At 39.6% G+C, this 15096-nt stretch overlaps 1 protein-coding gene across 1 annotated transcript in view; it reads right to left on the reverse strand.

Annotated features, from left to right (window-relative positions):
• PEX11G (peroxisomal biogenesis factor 11 gamma) overlaps positions 1-2714 on the reverse strand; it is a 51685-nt gene extending 48971 nt beyond the window's left edge. Inside the window, exon 1 of the mRNA XM_072404882.1 lies at positions 2509-2714. Within this exon, the coding sequence (XP_072260983.1) occupies positions 2509-2571 (63 nt within the window). The 5' untranslated portion in view covers positions 2572-2714. The remainder of the gene's footprint in view (positions 1-2508) is intronic.
• Between the last annotated feature and the right edge of the window lie 12382 nt (positions 2715-15096).

Consider the following 15096-nt stretch of genomic DNA (forward strand, 5'->3'; position numbering starts at 1 on the left):
CGCATTATCCAGCTCAGATATTTTATATACTTTCTCCCATTACTGGTCCAATTTCTCTACTCTTTTACTGTTTTTGAGCAATTTGTTTAGGTCATGGTCCTGTACATCAGGCAGTGTCCTTGCTATATGGGGCCACGATTGTTCCAGAACCTGATTCTATTGTCCTTACAAAGATGGCAAAAGGACTTTGGTACGGTGCAAGAACAAATCTCCATGTTGTTTCTCTTTGTCCATAAGTCCTCTATGAGTACTGCCTACCAAGACATGGGATACAAAATCCTCACTTGAAGATACAGAGCCCCGACACTTTTATCCAGTTTTTCATCGTAGAAGTCCCACAGGTGTTGATACTGCAACGAAGGGCTAGACATGCTCCTTCATATATTTTTTGACTGTCCCAAAAAAAAAAAAAAAAATTGTCCTTTATAGGTTTATCATAGGATGCATAAATGTACAGATCATTTGATCTTTTTTGAGCTGGCAGTCTTCATGCTTCTCTGGTCCTGCCTATAGTAATTTTTTGCCTACTTGCCAAGATAATACAGCTCGGGCATGTATTCCAGCTCTCTGGAGTCAACTGAGGACCACTACTGTAGGAATTAGCCTTGTTTCAAATGAGTGGGGTATTTCCTAACCTTATACTGGACCTGACCCCTAACAAAATAATGAGGTAGGTCTACTGGATGGGAATTAGCATTGTTATATATGAGCAGGCTATTTCTTATCCTTATACCAGAGCTAACCACTGGCAGTCATCATAGAGTCCTTGTACTGTATTGGAAAAAGCCTGCTTTTATATAAGTGGGCTATTTCCTGTTCAAATACTGGACCTGACCACTAAGGAATGATGAGGTCCTTGTACTGGATGGGAATTATCCTGGATATATATGAGTGGGCTATTTCCAGTTCAAATACTGGACCTGACCACTAAGGCATGATGAGGTCCTTGTACTGGATGGGACTTATCCTGGATATATACGAGTGGGCTATTTCCTATCCCTATACCGTACCTGAACACTAAGGAATAATGAGGTCCTTATAATGGATAGGAATTACCCTGGATATATATGAGTGAGCTATTTCCTTTCCCTATACCGGATCCTAACAGGAGGAGGCATGAAAAGGTCCTTGTACTGGATGGGAAATAGCCTGCTTATATATAATGGGGTATTTTCTATCCAAATACTGGAAACGACCACTAAGGAATAATGAGGTCCTTGTACTGGATGGGAATTAGCCTGCTCATATATAAGTGGGCTAATTTCTATCCAGTACAAGATCCTTTTGATGCTTCCTAATGGTCAGGTCCAGTATTTGGATAGGAAATCACCCACTCATAAATATCCAGGGTAATTCCTATTCAGTACAAGAAACTTTTGATATACTAGTGGTCAGATCCAGCCAGTAAAAGGATAGGACAGATCCCACTCATGTATGATCAGGCTAATTCACGTCAAGTACAAGCACAAGTACTGGATGGGAATTACTCTGGATATATATGAGTGGGCTATTTCCTATCCCTATACTGGGTCTTAACACTAGGGGGCATGAAAAGGTCCTCGTACTGCATGGGAAATAGCCTGCTTATATATAATGGGTTATTTTCTATCCAAATACTGGACATGACCACTAAGAAATAATAGGGTACTTGTACTAGATGGGAATTAGCCTGCTCAAATATAAGTGGGCTATTTCCTATCCAGTGCAAGGACCTTATCATGCCTCCTAGTGGTCAGGTCCAGTATTTGAATTGGAAATAGCCCACTCATATGAGCAGACTATTTCCCATCCAGTAAAAGGACCTTTTGATGCCCCCTAGACCACAATTTCCGGCATTACTTGCATCTATGGAACAGAACAACAATGCAGGGCCACGCAGTAATGCCGGGAATTGTAGTAATGGCATCACTCACTGCAATATGTATTAGCAGGTGGGCCAGATGCAATTCACCTTCAGAATTCCCTAGGGGCTAAAAAAAAGGACCTTGCAGGCCAGATTTGGCCCACGGGCCAGAGTTTGACATGCCCCTGCTCTAGAGAGACGGTCATTCCACTGGATGGGAACTGGTCGCAACCATAGATGATCATTTTCCTGTGACAACTAAGGCTGCATACACACATGTAATGATTGTGACAGAGTAACAGATGAACACACAGCGCAGTTTTTTTCTATGGAAAGCGGAGGGGGTGGAACGAGCCCTGCTGTGCTTTATTCCCTTGACTTGTACAACGGTCGTTCCCCATTGGTCATTCATTGATCTGTCAGGATCGCTCCATGAAAAGTGTGGGGAAACCACTGTATACATTTTAGAATCATATGATGTGTGTACATAGCCTAAGAAAAAAATCATTATCTCACTTTGTGCCAGGTGTTTTAGCCCTCCCCTACCTTTCCCCCCATAAAGAAAAAAGTTCTGGCTTTTGACACAGTTTAAATGTATTTTTATGTTGTTGGGAAACAGTCCTCTGAGAGGAACCTTCGGTCAGACTGAAAAAACTTTCACTCACCAGTCTGTCTCTCCCTCTATATGACTCCAAGACATTTACCACGCCAACCACCGCTTTGTCCATTGTCCCAGCAGAGCAGAAGACGTGAGTACAGCAGGGGACACTTTGTACTGGGACAGTCTGAGGGTTATGAAAGCAGAATCATTCTTATCACACACATATTTACAGCTCGGTGAAGACTTCGGACTTCCGCATGCCAAGCCTCACTCCTACATTTCCCACCCCCTGGTCTGCACAGTCACTTGTGCTAGAATGTGTGACTTCCCTTACCGTGTGCTGCTGTGTTAATAGTGTGACACAAACGTGAAGGGTGGTATGGGAAGATTTTACAAGGATTCAATATATTCTCCTATGTAAATTATGAGAAGGCAACATACAGATAAGCCAGCAGAACAAAGAGGCATAGTGGCAAGAAGGAGCCTATACATGAAGAGTGGAATATATATTTCAACATGGGGAACCTAATACAAATATATTTGCTTTGTCAAGTATTATGGTGCAAGACCATTCTGGGCATTGTGGTAGCAGAGGCCCCCAACCCCCGTGGGCCACGGCTCCGGCCAGTGCACACAGCAGCGGGGTCAGGAGAAGGACCCCGCCGGGGGTGGGCGCAACGGCCAGAGCCGTGGACTATGTTTCCTCATGAGACATTGCAGACTCAGGGAGATGGGTGGGTTGTGTCTCTGGATACAACCCACCCACTCTCCCATCACATGCTCAGACCTGCGATAGGAGAGTAGGTGTGTTCTGGCATCATGACATCACTCTGGGGTAAAGTTTCTTCCCCTTTGAGTGACACACGGCTCTCCGCCTATGCGCGGTTCAGAGCATTTAGTGGTCCGCGACCTGAGAGTTTCTTTGGCAACTTTCGCTGAGTTGAGAGTGCATGCGTTTAGGTTTTTAGATATTACCCCAGCGTGATTTAGCATGTAAGACTTCTTATAGCAGCAAGGATATTGCCTGTCCCTTTCTGGAAAAAAAACTGCCTGATCTTGTATTTTATAAAGTGACACTTTAGTTAAAATTTGATTCAGGACCCCCATCAGATGGAGGTATCTATCTCCTATCAATTCTGAAGATCTTTAACTATTTGCTGCACACAACCGAGCCCTGGTATACCAGAGTGTAAACTGTATATTTACTCTTACTTGACTGCAGGATGCCAGAGACCCGCTGACTCCTCCCAACCACCATTTTTTTTTTGCTCCCAGCCACAATAAACACCCAGCTCGGAAACGATATCCCCCCACTGTGCGCAGCCCCCACCATCAACTCAATTACCACCTCCACTCCTCTTTCACCAATCTGAAGCCTCCACACTGAAGATGGAGCTCCAACTCCACCGATTACACCACTAAAAAACAGACTACCCTCGGGGACCTCAACCGCCATCATAACTAAAATAAAGGGGTGGGAAGTTTTCCCTTATACTTCCCAAATCAAGAGGCCTACCCCCTCTTTTCATGCACCTTATAACCTCTTAACCCTACCCTCGCCTCCACCTACTTTCCAATCACCAACCCACACTATACACATTAACCCTTTACGTCTGCTTACCTTCACCCCAGTCATGCAGGCCTTTCCCTTTTGCTCCTTCCTCACTACATTCCAGGCCTGTCTATACTGACTCCATGCTTGTTTCAGGTCAGTGGTTCAGAATGTTCTAAATACAAAGGACCAACATGACTGCTGGACAACTAGTTATGTAAGAAGGAGTTCAGAGTTTCTTAGATGAACCTGTAATATATGTGAAATCACATTTGAGTTTAATGACAACTTGATGATCCATGTCCATCCATTTTAGGACAAGAAACAGGCAGTGAAATGTATTTCTGTTTCCCCCCTTAGTTTCATGTTAAATTTAAAAATCACAATATGGTATAAGAACTAGGTAAGTTGGTTAGAGATAATTTTTGAAAACTTTACAAAGAACAGAATATACTAAACCCTAAATATTTTAATAAGATAGTAGTCTAGATTCTACATTCTAGGTCACCAAGAAAAGATTCTGTGTCATCCACAGAAATATTTGGACATGATTTGCATTTTTTATGTTTTAATAATAATAAAACAAAATTATTATTCTAATAAATTCTTATATTCTGAATGACTATTTTCGGCTATATTGTACTAAATTAACGAACTGTACTAGAGACAGAAAAACAAGGGAGGGACAGCGTCACGTTCAGTGTAGTCATAAGTTGTAAGAGGCAACTGTTGCCGAGCCGTACGCATCAGTATTGTTTCGACCACAGTCACCCTACTCTGCGAATACCGATTCTCATACGATTGTTCTAATGATAACTGTCATTTCTTGTTTTGTCTTAGATTCAAATGAAATAAAGCCAAAATGAGTGAGAAAAAGCAAACAAATTTGGTTTGCATTTTTTTTGGTAATACCAAAGATAATGGCCCTGATTTATCAAGCAAGTTTGCGTAAGCTCGCTGCGCGTATATACGCGCTGATATACGAGGTGTATTTCCTTTAGCCAGAGCCGAGAGCTAGTACACTCGCCTTCACTTGCCAGCCGGATTTGGGCTTTGATAAATGAGCAATGGGGTCGAGAATACACCAATTAATGCTATTAGTTTGCAGCTGCACGATTAAGGAGGATCTGTTAAGCTGGTGAGGTCATAGTAATTAATTGGCGCACACCTGCTCCCTGTTCTGTGCACATCTACAGTCGATTACAGATCAATTATTTCAAGTCACATTACAGATCAATTATTAATCAATTGATTAATTTATTTATTAAGGTCTTTAGTGCTTGATTTGTTTGGGTAGGTGCTACATTTGTACATTACATTACATTACATAATTTGTTACATTATACTCATTCCCAACATTTCTTAATTTATGGTTGGATTTGTTGCAGTTGTTGTTTTGATACTTTTTAGTTTGGTTGCAACACTGCTAACTAATTTATATCATGCTGTATATATACTAATTAGAACTTGAATATTTCATCACACAATATTATGAATGTAAAAAAAGGTGTGATCAACCATTTTGGTTTGCTTTAAATTTCATTCTAGTTTGGCTTTAGATAAATCCAATAATTTAATAAAGGATTGTTAGCAAAATGTTAGAATACAGGTATGAAGGAACATTTAGTGATTTCACTTGTGTGTGTATGTCTAAATAAATTTAAATGTATAAAAATACTAACAAATTTTAATTTTTACTATTTAAACTGGACTGGTTTATGGGGGTTAATCAAGAATGTTTGTTTGTCTAGTATGAGTTGATGTGACTTAATGTAATCTTCATTCTTGTTATTGGACAGGCAGAATCGAAACCAACATTGTTGCAGTTGCTACCATCTGCATTATAATCTCCTCCATAATCATAAACCCTTGCGAACACCTAGGCGCCTATTTGGCACGCGTTCATAAGCATACGGTTTCACGCTTACTTGTGCGCATTTAAAAAGCAAACGATAACACACCAAAACATGCAAATCACATATGCATGAATAATCCACCATATAATTCATGAGGATAATTCATGCATATGTATTTTGCTTGTTATTGCTTGTCTTTAATTTTTATAATAACGAATTTGCAATGGTACTGGTATTGTTGAATTTTACAACACATAGTCATATGTATGTGTTATATAAATATATATAAGAGGGGGTGCTGAGAAGTTCCTGGCTTTGCCTAGAAAGAAGGGAGCCAGAGTTATGAAATAACACTTTTATTCAACAAATTCCCCCTGGGACTGATGCACTAGGTACAGCGTAGTTGTAGCTTTTCTAGACTGTTGAAATAAAAGTCCTTTGGTTGGGCCGCAAACCAGCTCTCAGCAGCATCTTTGATGTCAGAAATGTCCTCAAATTGTTGCCCCTTCAGGTGTTGCTTCAAATTCGGGAACAGATAATAGTCTGAAGGGGCCAGGTCAGGTGAGTAGGGGGGATAGTGGACCAATTGGAAACCCAGGGTTGGACGTGTGTGCAGGTGCATTGTCCTGCAAAAAAAGGATCTACTTTCCACAGCGTTTCGTCTTAATTGCCTCCTTCAGCTGGTCCAGGAGGTTAGCATATTACTAGAGCCCTGAGGTAGGTAGTTCACCAACAGAATACCGTCTTTATCTCAGAAAACGGACGCCATGACTTTTTAGGCTGATTTCTGGGTTCGGAACTTCTTCGGCCATGGGGACCTGCTGTGGCGCCATTCCTTCGACTGTTCCTGGTTTCAGGTTCATTGTTGTGGAGACAGGTTTCATCATCAGTCACTAACCTAGCAAAAAGTCCTGTGCAGCTTAAAAATGGGTCAAAACGGCTATGGATGCTTCAACTCGTTCCTTCTTTTGATCACTGTTCAAATATTTGGGCACCCACTTCGCTGAAAGCTTGCGTATGTCTAGGATAGTTGTAATAACCCAATACGCTCCCGTGAGATGTCAATAATCGCCGATCCTCATTATTCAGCTCATGGACAGCGTTGCAGGTTGCCAGGTCAGTTGAGGTTGGGGGACACCCACTGCGGAGCTCATCTTCAACAGTGAAATGCCCAGTCTTGAAACGAGATATCCAAGTTTTGACAGTGCTGTAGGAAGGACATTTCTCCCTCAGTGTTTGTGACATCTCAGTGTGAATGTCCTTTGCTGACTTTCCCTTGAAAAACCAAAACTTCATGACAGCCCGTAACTCCAACGACGTGACACGACATGTATATATATATATATATATACATATGTATATTGCCTTCAATATCCCCCATCTTTTCTTTTTCTATTATTTGTTCACTTCAGGATGGGGCAGGTGTAATTTTGTTGAATTAAATGTGGATGTCTCCAGGTTTATTTCTCCAAGTTCCCTAGTGGTCTAATTCCCTCAAAATTTCCATGCAAAAAGCAGTAAAATTTTTTGCAATGAAATGTATTTTTCATTGTAGGCAGTAATTCTTAGGCATAACTCGCTGATATTTAATAAATTTAATAATAAACTTTAAATAACAAAACACAAACATCTGTTAAAAAAAAATTTAAACGTAATGTAACTGTATAGTAGCATATATATATATATATATATATATATATATATATATATATATATATATATATATTATATGAAAATTTCTTTGTATTGGACTCAATACAGGTATTTTTTTTATAATTTCCCGCCGATCCTCCCACCCGCACTGACGGATGTACCGATGTCACCAGGAAACCCCGTAGATCTTGTCTCTGTACTTCGCAGTTGGAGGTCAAAGGAGCAGGACATGTCCTCGGGACCTGCGGGGACCAGGAGGACGACAGGGGACATTGACAGAACAAAGTAAGTGTTTTTTTTTTTAGTTAAAAGCAACCCCGAGTGTGACTCGGGACTACTGCTTTTTGCAAGTAAAGTCCACCCCAAGTCACATTACCGCTAGGGGGTTAAAGCCCCGTGTTGCACTTATGCACAGCTAGTGGAGTGATTGGGCTAATAATACATAAAACTATTTGAGCCAGGAGTTTGCACATGTTCATTTTTTTTAATATTTAAAGTGAACTTTAGGCTGCAAAAGGATCATTTTCAAGTGTAATGAAAAAAATAAATAAATAAAGAATTGTATTGTGCCATACATGTTCATGCTGTTATGCAAGGTAAACAATATATATTTTTAATATAAAGTATACTCGGTATATATGTAAATAAATATATGCTTAGCATTTTTATTGTTGGTAGATCATTTTGACTTGATCATTTTGAAAGTAGCTTGCAAGCCAAAAATTGTGGGCATTCCTGTACTAAGGGGTTCAGCTGTGTATTGTATGCAAAATGTATTGTTGAATGATGTTACAATGACATTAAGTTTGAAGAGGACATATCTATGATACCCAAGTATGTTACTTGTAAGGTTACATGATTACGATGAATAATGAATAAGGTTACAGTCTGGAAGAGATGACCAGAAAGGAATGCAGAAATGGTGTCAACTCTTCCATGCTTCAAAACAGGTTGGTGTAGGATAGGAGCATGTGAGATATTTTACTGTTCAACCAACCATTGTGTAAAAACTAATTTTTTTGGATGTTTTTGTTTTGTAAAGGAGAACCAAGGATGTGAAGAAAAGCCTGCGGGGATGTTTTTAAATTAAATGTGTGACTTTGTGTTTTTTTTTTTTTGTTTGAAACCAATAAACAAAAATAAAAAAAAAACAAAATCCCGCTTAGATTTTTATTTTTTTTAATTTTGCCCCCCCCCCCAACTGAAATTTTTAGAACAAAATGAATATATAAATATGAAAAAATAAAAACGTTTTTAAAACATATGCACATATTTTTGAGCAGAACAATTTTTTTTGAGGGGGGGGGAGTTTAAAATCTGTAGCGCCTGAGCATACCCCGAGGAGAGTCCATCCTTAGCTGACTGTCTATGGCAGACATCCTCCAATACAGGCTATACCATCTACTTCCCGGTGGGTGAAGAAAAAACAAAGAATATATTAACAGGAAGAGTTTGTGAAAAACATTTATGAAAAGTACTGTCCTCGTAAAAACTAAACGATTTACACTAGAAACTTACCAGGAGGATGTCTGCGATGTCGCCGGGGTGAGGATGGAACCTCCTCAGGGCTGGCTGCCTCCATAGACCTTGAACTGGCTGTGTATGTGGAAGGAGACAAAAAAATTAGAGAGGTGAGTACTGAGCGAATGTAATAGTATCATATCCAGCTAGTTAATAAATTTGCACAGTGCTGAAGAATGCAAGTTATGACTGTTTTTCTGTTTCCACAAGTGATGCAGTTTGTTCTCAATGAAGGTTGTGGGTTTTCACAAGGGATAAACTAATCCCTTGGCTAGTGGCTAGTCATACACTCATAATGATACTTATTGGAGCTAGGCCTAACAAACTATATCCTAGTTTATATTCATGGTCCTAAAGGAGTGTTCAAAATATATAAAATATAGAAATACTTACATTCAGATCAGGAACTTCTGTCCTCTGGAGGAGGTGGTGGCAAGGCCGCTCCAATAGCTGTAGATGAAAAATAAACACGATAAGTAAAAGTGCGTGGGCCAGACTAAAGTAGATGTTTGTAAGTTTAGTCAAGGATAACAGATTAATGCTTACTAACTTCTAACTGATACTTTTGGCCTATGTCCAAAAATTGGGCTTAAACATTCGCCAGTAAGGTACAACTGAATAACTCATAACTATTTTAGTTCATGCTAGCCAACAACCTAGAAAGAACCTTCATTTGATGCAGGATTAGTGACTGGAAGCTGCATGAAATCATGGTCGATCTTTGGATTTGTAAGTAAAAATGGTGAAAGTACTGTGTGAATGTGTTTTCAAAAAACATTTTGAGCAAAAGATGATTGGAAGGTTAACTTACAGGTTAGCTTATGTCCTCATCCTCAGCCGCCTCCTCTCCCTTGCCTTTAGACGCAGGCTCCTCCCCCGAGGTGGGCCCTTCTCCGAGGCGGGCTTCTCCTCCGCAATAGGCTCCTCCTCCAAGGCGGACGACCCCTCCTCTACATTCTGTGGGATAGCCAACCGCCTAAATGGGCGCTCTACAATCGGCAGCCGGTGTGATGGAGAGTTGGCTGTAATACAAAAACAAAAAAACACACACAAACATACAAAATTATTAAGGGTAATAAAATCTAGAAAGTGATAAACAAACAGTCCTAAGGACAGACAATACTACTTTCCACAACTCAATACCCTTCTAAAACACCACACCTTAACAAGAGGAGAAGACAAAATGCAATGTTTACCAGACAGGATGTGGTCCTCCACTTCGCGGAGGAAATTCGGTCCCCTCTACGCTTCAGGTCACTCCAAACAAGCTGGATTTGGCTCACTGTTGGCCACATACCTGCAAGGGTCCATAGCCTGTCTGCCAGCCTCTCCACAACCCGGCGCTTGGCATAAATGGACGGCTGCTGATCATACCGCTGCAAAAGCATTGTCTAAAGAAAAAGGTGAAAAAAATAAGCACAGTTGCATTATGTCCAAAAATGCAGCATATGTGTATTTATTTCCTTGCCACAGGAAAAACAACAAAAAAGGGGAGAAATACAAAACGCACTATCTATGTGGGACGGTTGAATTATGTGCCTTCCCAAAAATCTGTATTACTTCCGCCTACTGGAAAACGTGCGTATGTTATGCATTTGCACGTACGCCTACGGTATGCGTATCAATACTCGCATGTAAACAACCGATTTTGTTAGCGCTTAAGTACGCACATACCAATTTTTTTTTTTTTTATGTTTCTTTTTGGAGTTATGGACTAACATGCTGGTTTAGGCCTTTCTACAGGTTTTAAACTTAACATTTTTTTTTAATCTGTAAGATCAAGCAAAGGTTAACTACCTGCAAATAGATCACATCAAACACCCAAAAATCATTTAACTCTTTCTGAACCTGAAAATATTAGGACATTTACAAACATGCTTATTTCTAATCTGGTATATATGTTTGAAACATTGGAACACATCAAACCTTTATATTTAGTTGTTGCTTAACTTAATTTTGCTCAGTAAAGACTGGGGTGTATGCATTATTTACCGCAGCTTGGTAGTGTAAGCACATAAAGGTGGATTCCTCCTTTAACCAGAAGCAATATCATCCATGAATGTTGCTTTGAGCCAACCCCATGGCATCAGAAATCATATGAAGAAATAGGCAATCTTTTAAATTTGAAGCATGTTAAGCTTTTATGGGCATATTGCTATAGAAATAAAGAGCAATAAAAAGCCATATTTGCCTATTTCTTCGTAGAATTTCACTTTTTTATGTATATATACACACATATAAATGCACACATACATATATGTACATACATGAGTGCACATGAAGCAAAACAAACACATAAAAAAAAATTACCCGAATGAGGATCCTTCTCTGCAATAGTGGGCGGCGCATTTTTCCACTGTTAGTTCACACTCACATAGCGAGTCCACTTTGGCGCGCATGCACGTAGCTTTGGCGCACAGCTTTGAGTATCAAACAACTGATTTTTAATAAGACAATTATGCGGTTTGTAGCCTTTTAAACAAGGAACTGCTTAAAAACAATCACAATGGACTTTGTAAATTGTAGCTCCAGAGAGATTGTAAAGGACATCACTTAAAAACAAACCCCCAAAAGAAACAAATACAAAATTGTTGAAACAATACACTCCACTAAATTTACATGAAAAAAAAAAACACATGTTAAACCACACTTTCATATTAAGCCAAAAAAAAAAATAGGATCACTTTTTGCATCAAAAAATTACAGAATTAGAACGCTAGGGGGGTTAATGTGTATGTGTTTAGTGTAATTTTTCAACTTTTATTTTGTACAGGTTATCCCACACTGACAGGATGATTCTCACAGCTGCATTCCTTCATAAGCACAGCTGTGGGACTTCTGACAGTGTGGGATCCCCAGGCACTAGGGGTTACATGAGGACAAATCACCCCATTCAGCTCTAGTGTTTCGTGATTGGCTGAGCAAAGGGGATACCTGATGATGCTTTAGCTGTTTCCCCTGTTCATTAATTAATCACTAGAGCTGAATGGGGAGACTTGTCCTCATGTAAACCGGAGCGCCTGGGGATCCCACACTGTCAGTAGTCTTACAGCTTTGCGCATGAATGAATGCAGCTGTTTTAATCATATTGGAATATCCTGTCAAAAAAAAAAGTAGAAAAGTTACACTAAACACACACATAAAATAAAATATTTTAACAAAGCCTTGTCTTATTTTTTTACACATATTTTAACCCTTTAAGGAAATGAGAAGGGGTTTAATGTACCCCTGTACTCATTCCCCAGGGTGGGTGGTGGAGATCTGGGAGTCTTCTTATTAAATACATAGATGTATAGTATAAAAATATGAAAATGCATATATATTTTTAAATATATATCTCTTTTCAGATTTTTAGACTATATTTATATGTATTGATATATTTATCAAACATATTATATATATATATATATATATATATATTTATATGTTAATACACACACACATGTATATATACATATATATCTATAGAAGCAAACAAGAACTTGTGTGCGTGCTTGTGACTTTTGTGGATAAATTCTTGTTCATTGGCAAAAGCAAGCTCTCGCCCGCCAGAGCGTGCTGGAATTTATCACCAGGCGGATCCTCAGGTGATAAATCAGAGCTGAAATCAGGTAACTCCTTCTGAACCTTTTTATGGATTCATTCAACCTTGAATACACAGTAATCTTCATATATATTTTATTTACATACAGATACATCAGTAATTTTAACCTTCAAACTTTAACTGCTTGTTTATTCACTTGAGTTATTCAACACTATAATGTAAGTAAATATCCTTTTACATAATGTAGATCTATTTTCTTTTCGGATGTCGTATTGAAAAGTATGGTACTAGTACCATCTTAAAATTGAATTTATAGTTAACAATTAATTCAGAAAGAGTACTTTTGATATTTTGATAATATGTACTGATTATGAATGTCATGTACTCACTGCACACATATATTGCAAATGTGATTTTGATTGTCCTCTGAATGTATATTTATTCTTTGATTATATGTATTTAGACCGCTACACCCGTACAATAATCTATCCCTGAGGAAGCCCTTTGTGGTGAAACACGTCAGATCTCGAACGGCAAAACGCGGTTACCCTCATTTTGTCTTTTATGACTATTTGGTTAACAAATGTATATTTAATGAGCACCAAAACCCTGTAAGTATTGTAACAGGTTTTTTTTTAGCAAAAACGTTGAATTTGTACTTGAATTGTGTATGAATAAGTAAAGCTAAAAATATACAAACAAGTTCATTAAGCATCTCCGTGAGCCGCAAACCTCTTTTCTCTAACCTTTCCTTCCTTCTCATTTATAACGTACTAGAGGTGGCTCCAACTAAATTATATGAATTAAACAATAGGAGAGAATATAAAACAAAAACCTCCCCTTCTCCTCTTTAAAATAACTTTTGATCTGAAAAAATGTTGTTTTGGAGAGTGATTTTCCCTGGAGTGATAGAGCGATGGCAAAAACAACAGTCAATGCGAGATTAACTTGTATTGCTGGACCATGTATAACCAGGATCATTAGGATGTAACTACTTACAGACCTCCTGCAACTCAAGATAGGCCATCATGTATTTCAGCTGTTCAGATATTTTAGCATGCCTCCTTGTTCTCCAGCCAGCTCGCTTTTCACCTGGTAATACGCAGTTAAATAACCACAAACAATTGCAGGGGAGGAACCTGGAACAAAGAACTGTATGGAATTAAGCAATTCAGCTTGCTCATTTTTCTCTGGGGAGCAGTAGATAATAAACACCCTGAGATCCTTTCCCCTAAATTTCACAGTGGCCATCATAGCTCTCCCAGGAACTATCTCAATAAATGATGAAAAGGTAACTTCGTTCCCCTTTGCAAAGATACCAATACCTGTAGCTGAATTTCTATTGTCCTCTGCCCATACTGAAGAGATTGTCTGAGGTGTTCATAGTTTGGGTGGTTGTCTATTTTGCACTCCTGAAGACAAAAAAAATTCATAGGTAATTCTACTTAAATAGCTAAATATTGCTGCCCTCCGTACAGAGCTTTTCAGACCCCTGATATTCAGGGAACAAATTTTAAACTCCCCCATTTTCAGAGTCCTAGGACTCTATACAGACACTGGGTGCTGCACTGAACGGTTCCTCGTCTGAGCTGGTCAAAGGTGGAATTGCCGCAGATGGTGGAACCTGTTGACTCAAGTACAGTCAACTCCTCAATGAGATTTGAATAAGGTTCCTGGTCATCAACCTGAGCCGATAGGCCAACTGCAGCAGACTTTTCACAGCAGCTGCACTTAGCTGTGGTTTCTTCCTCGTCTGAACTGGACCGAGACTCAGGCCTGGTCCTCCTTTGTCCAGGTGTCAGGGGGTCAGTCCCTGAAGACTCCTCCACTGGTCTGGCTCCCCCATCCGGAACAACTTCAGGACTGCTTGGTAAGGCTTCTATTTCCTCCTCCTCATCCTCCAGCTCCGACTGAGATGGTGCTGTGAGGGCTTCAGACACTGGGTCACCCTGAAGGTGTGCAGATACCTTCTTCATATGAGCAGCGACAGCACCCACACCTCCTGACCGCAGATCTTTGGCCGCTGGTGCAGTGGAGGCGATATCTGCCCATGACCTCTTACTCCGATGTGGACACTATTTAAACAGATGAGCAGAACTTCTGCACAGGTTACACACCGGTTTCACAGGACAGTTTTTACTTTTGTGACCAGTTTTTTTGCATCTTTTGCAGAGAGAAAAATCTGAGATGCATTATCTTTCTGTATGTAAATACGACCCACACTTTTTACAAAAAACTGGCATCCCAGGGTAGAACAGCAAACCTCGATCCTGCCCCAGGGCAAAAGAGGAGGGAGGGTGTTTCAAGCCTCCAATTCCCCCCAGGGTCAGACATGAATTTGACTCTATACTGGATTTTGCCATTCCATATACCACAGACATTGTAAACTTTCTTGGGCTCAGATACAGAGGAACACTAATTATGGAGGAAGGTTCTGATGTCAGCTTCTTTTACAAACTAATTTTAAAAGTGGGTTGTTATTTAACACTTCCTCCTGTGAGTACAAAAGTACAAACTCCCAGCCAT

Source organism: Pyxicephalus adspersus, chromosome 3, assembly GCF_032062135.1.
Source record: "Pyxicephalus adspersus chromosome 3, UCB_Pads_2.0, whole genome shotgun sequence".
Taxonomy (NCBI): domain Eukaryota; kingdom Metazoa; phylum Chordata; class Amphibia; order Anura; family Pyxicephalidae; genus Pyxicephalus; species Pyxicephalus adspersus.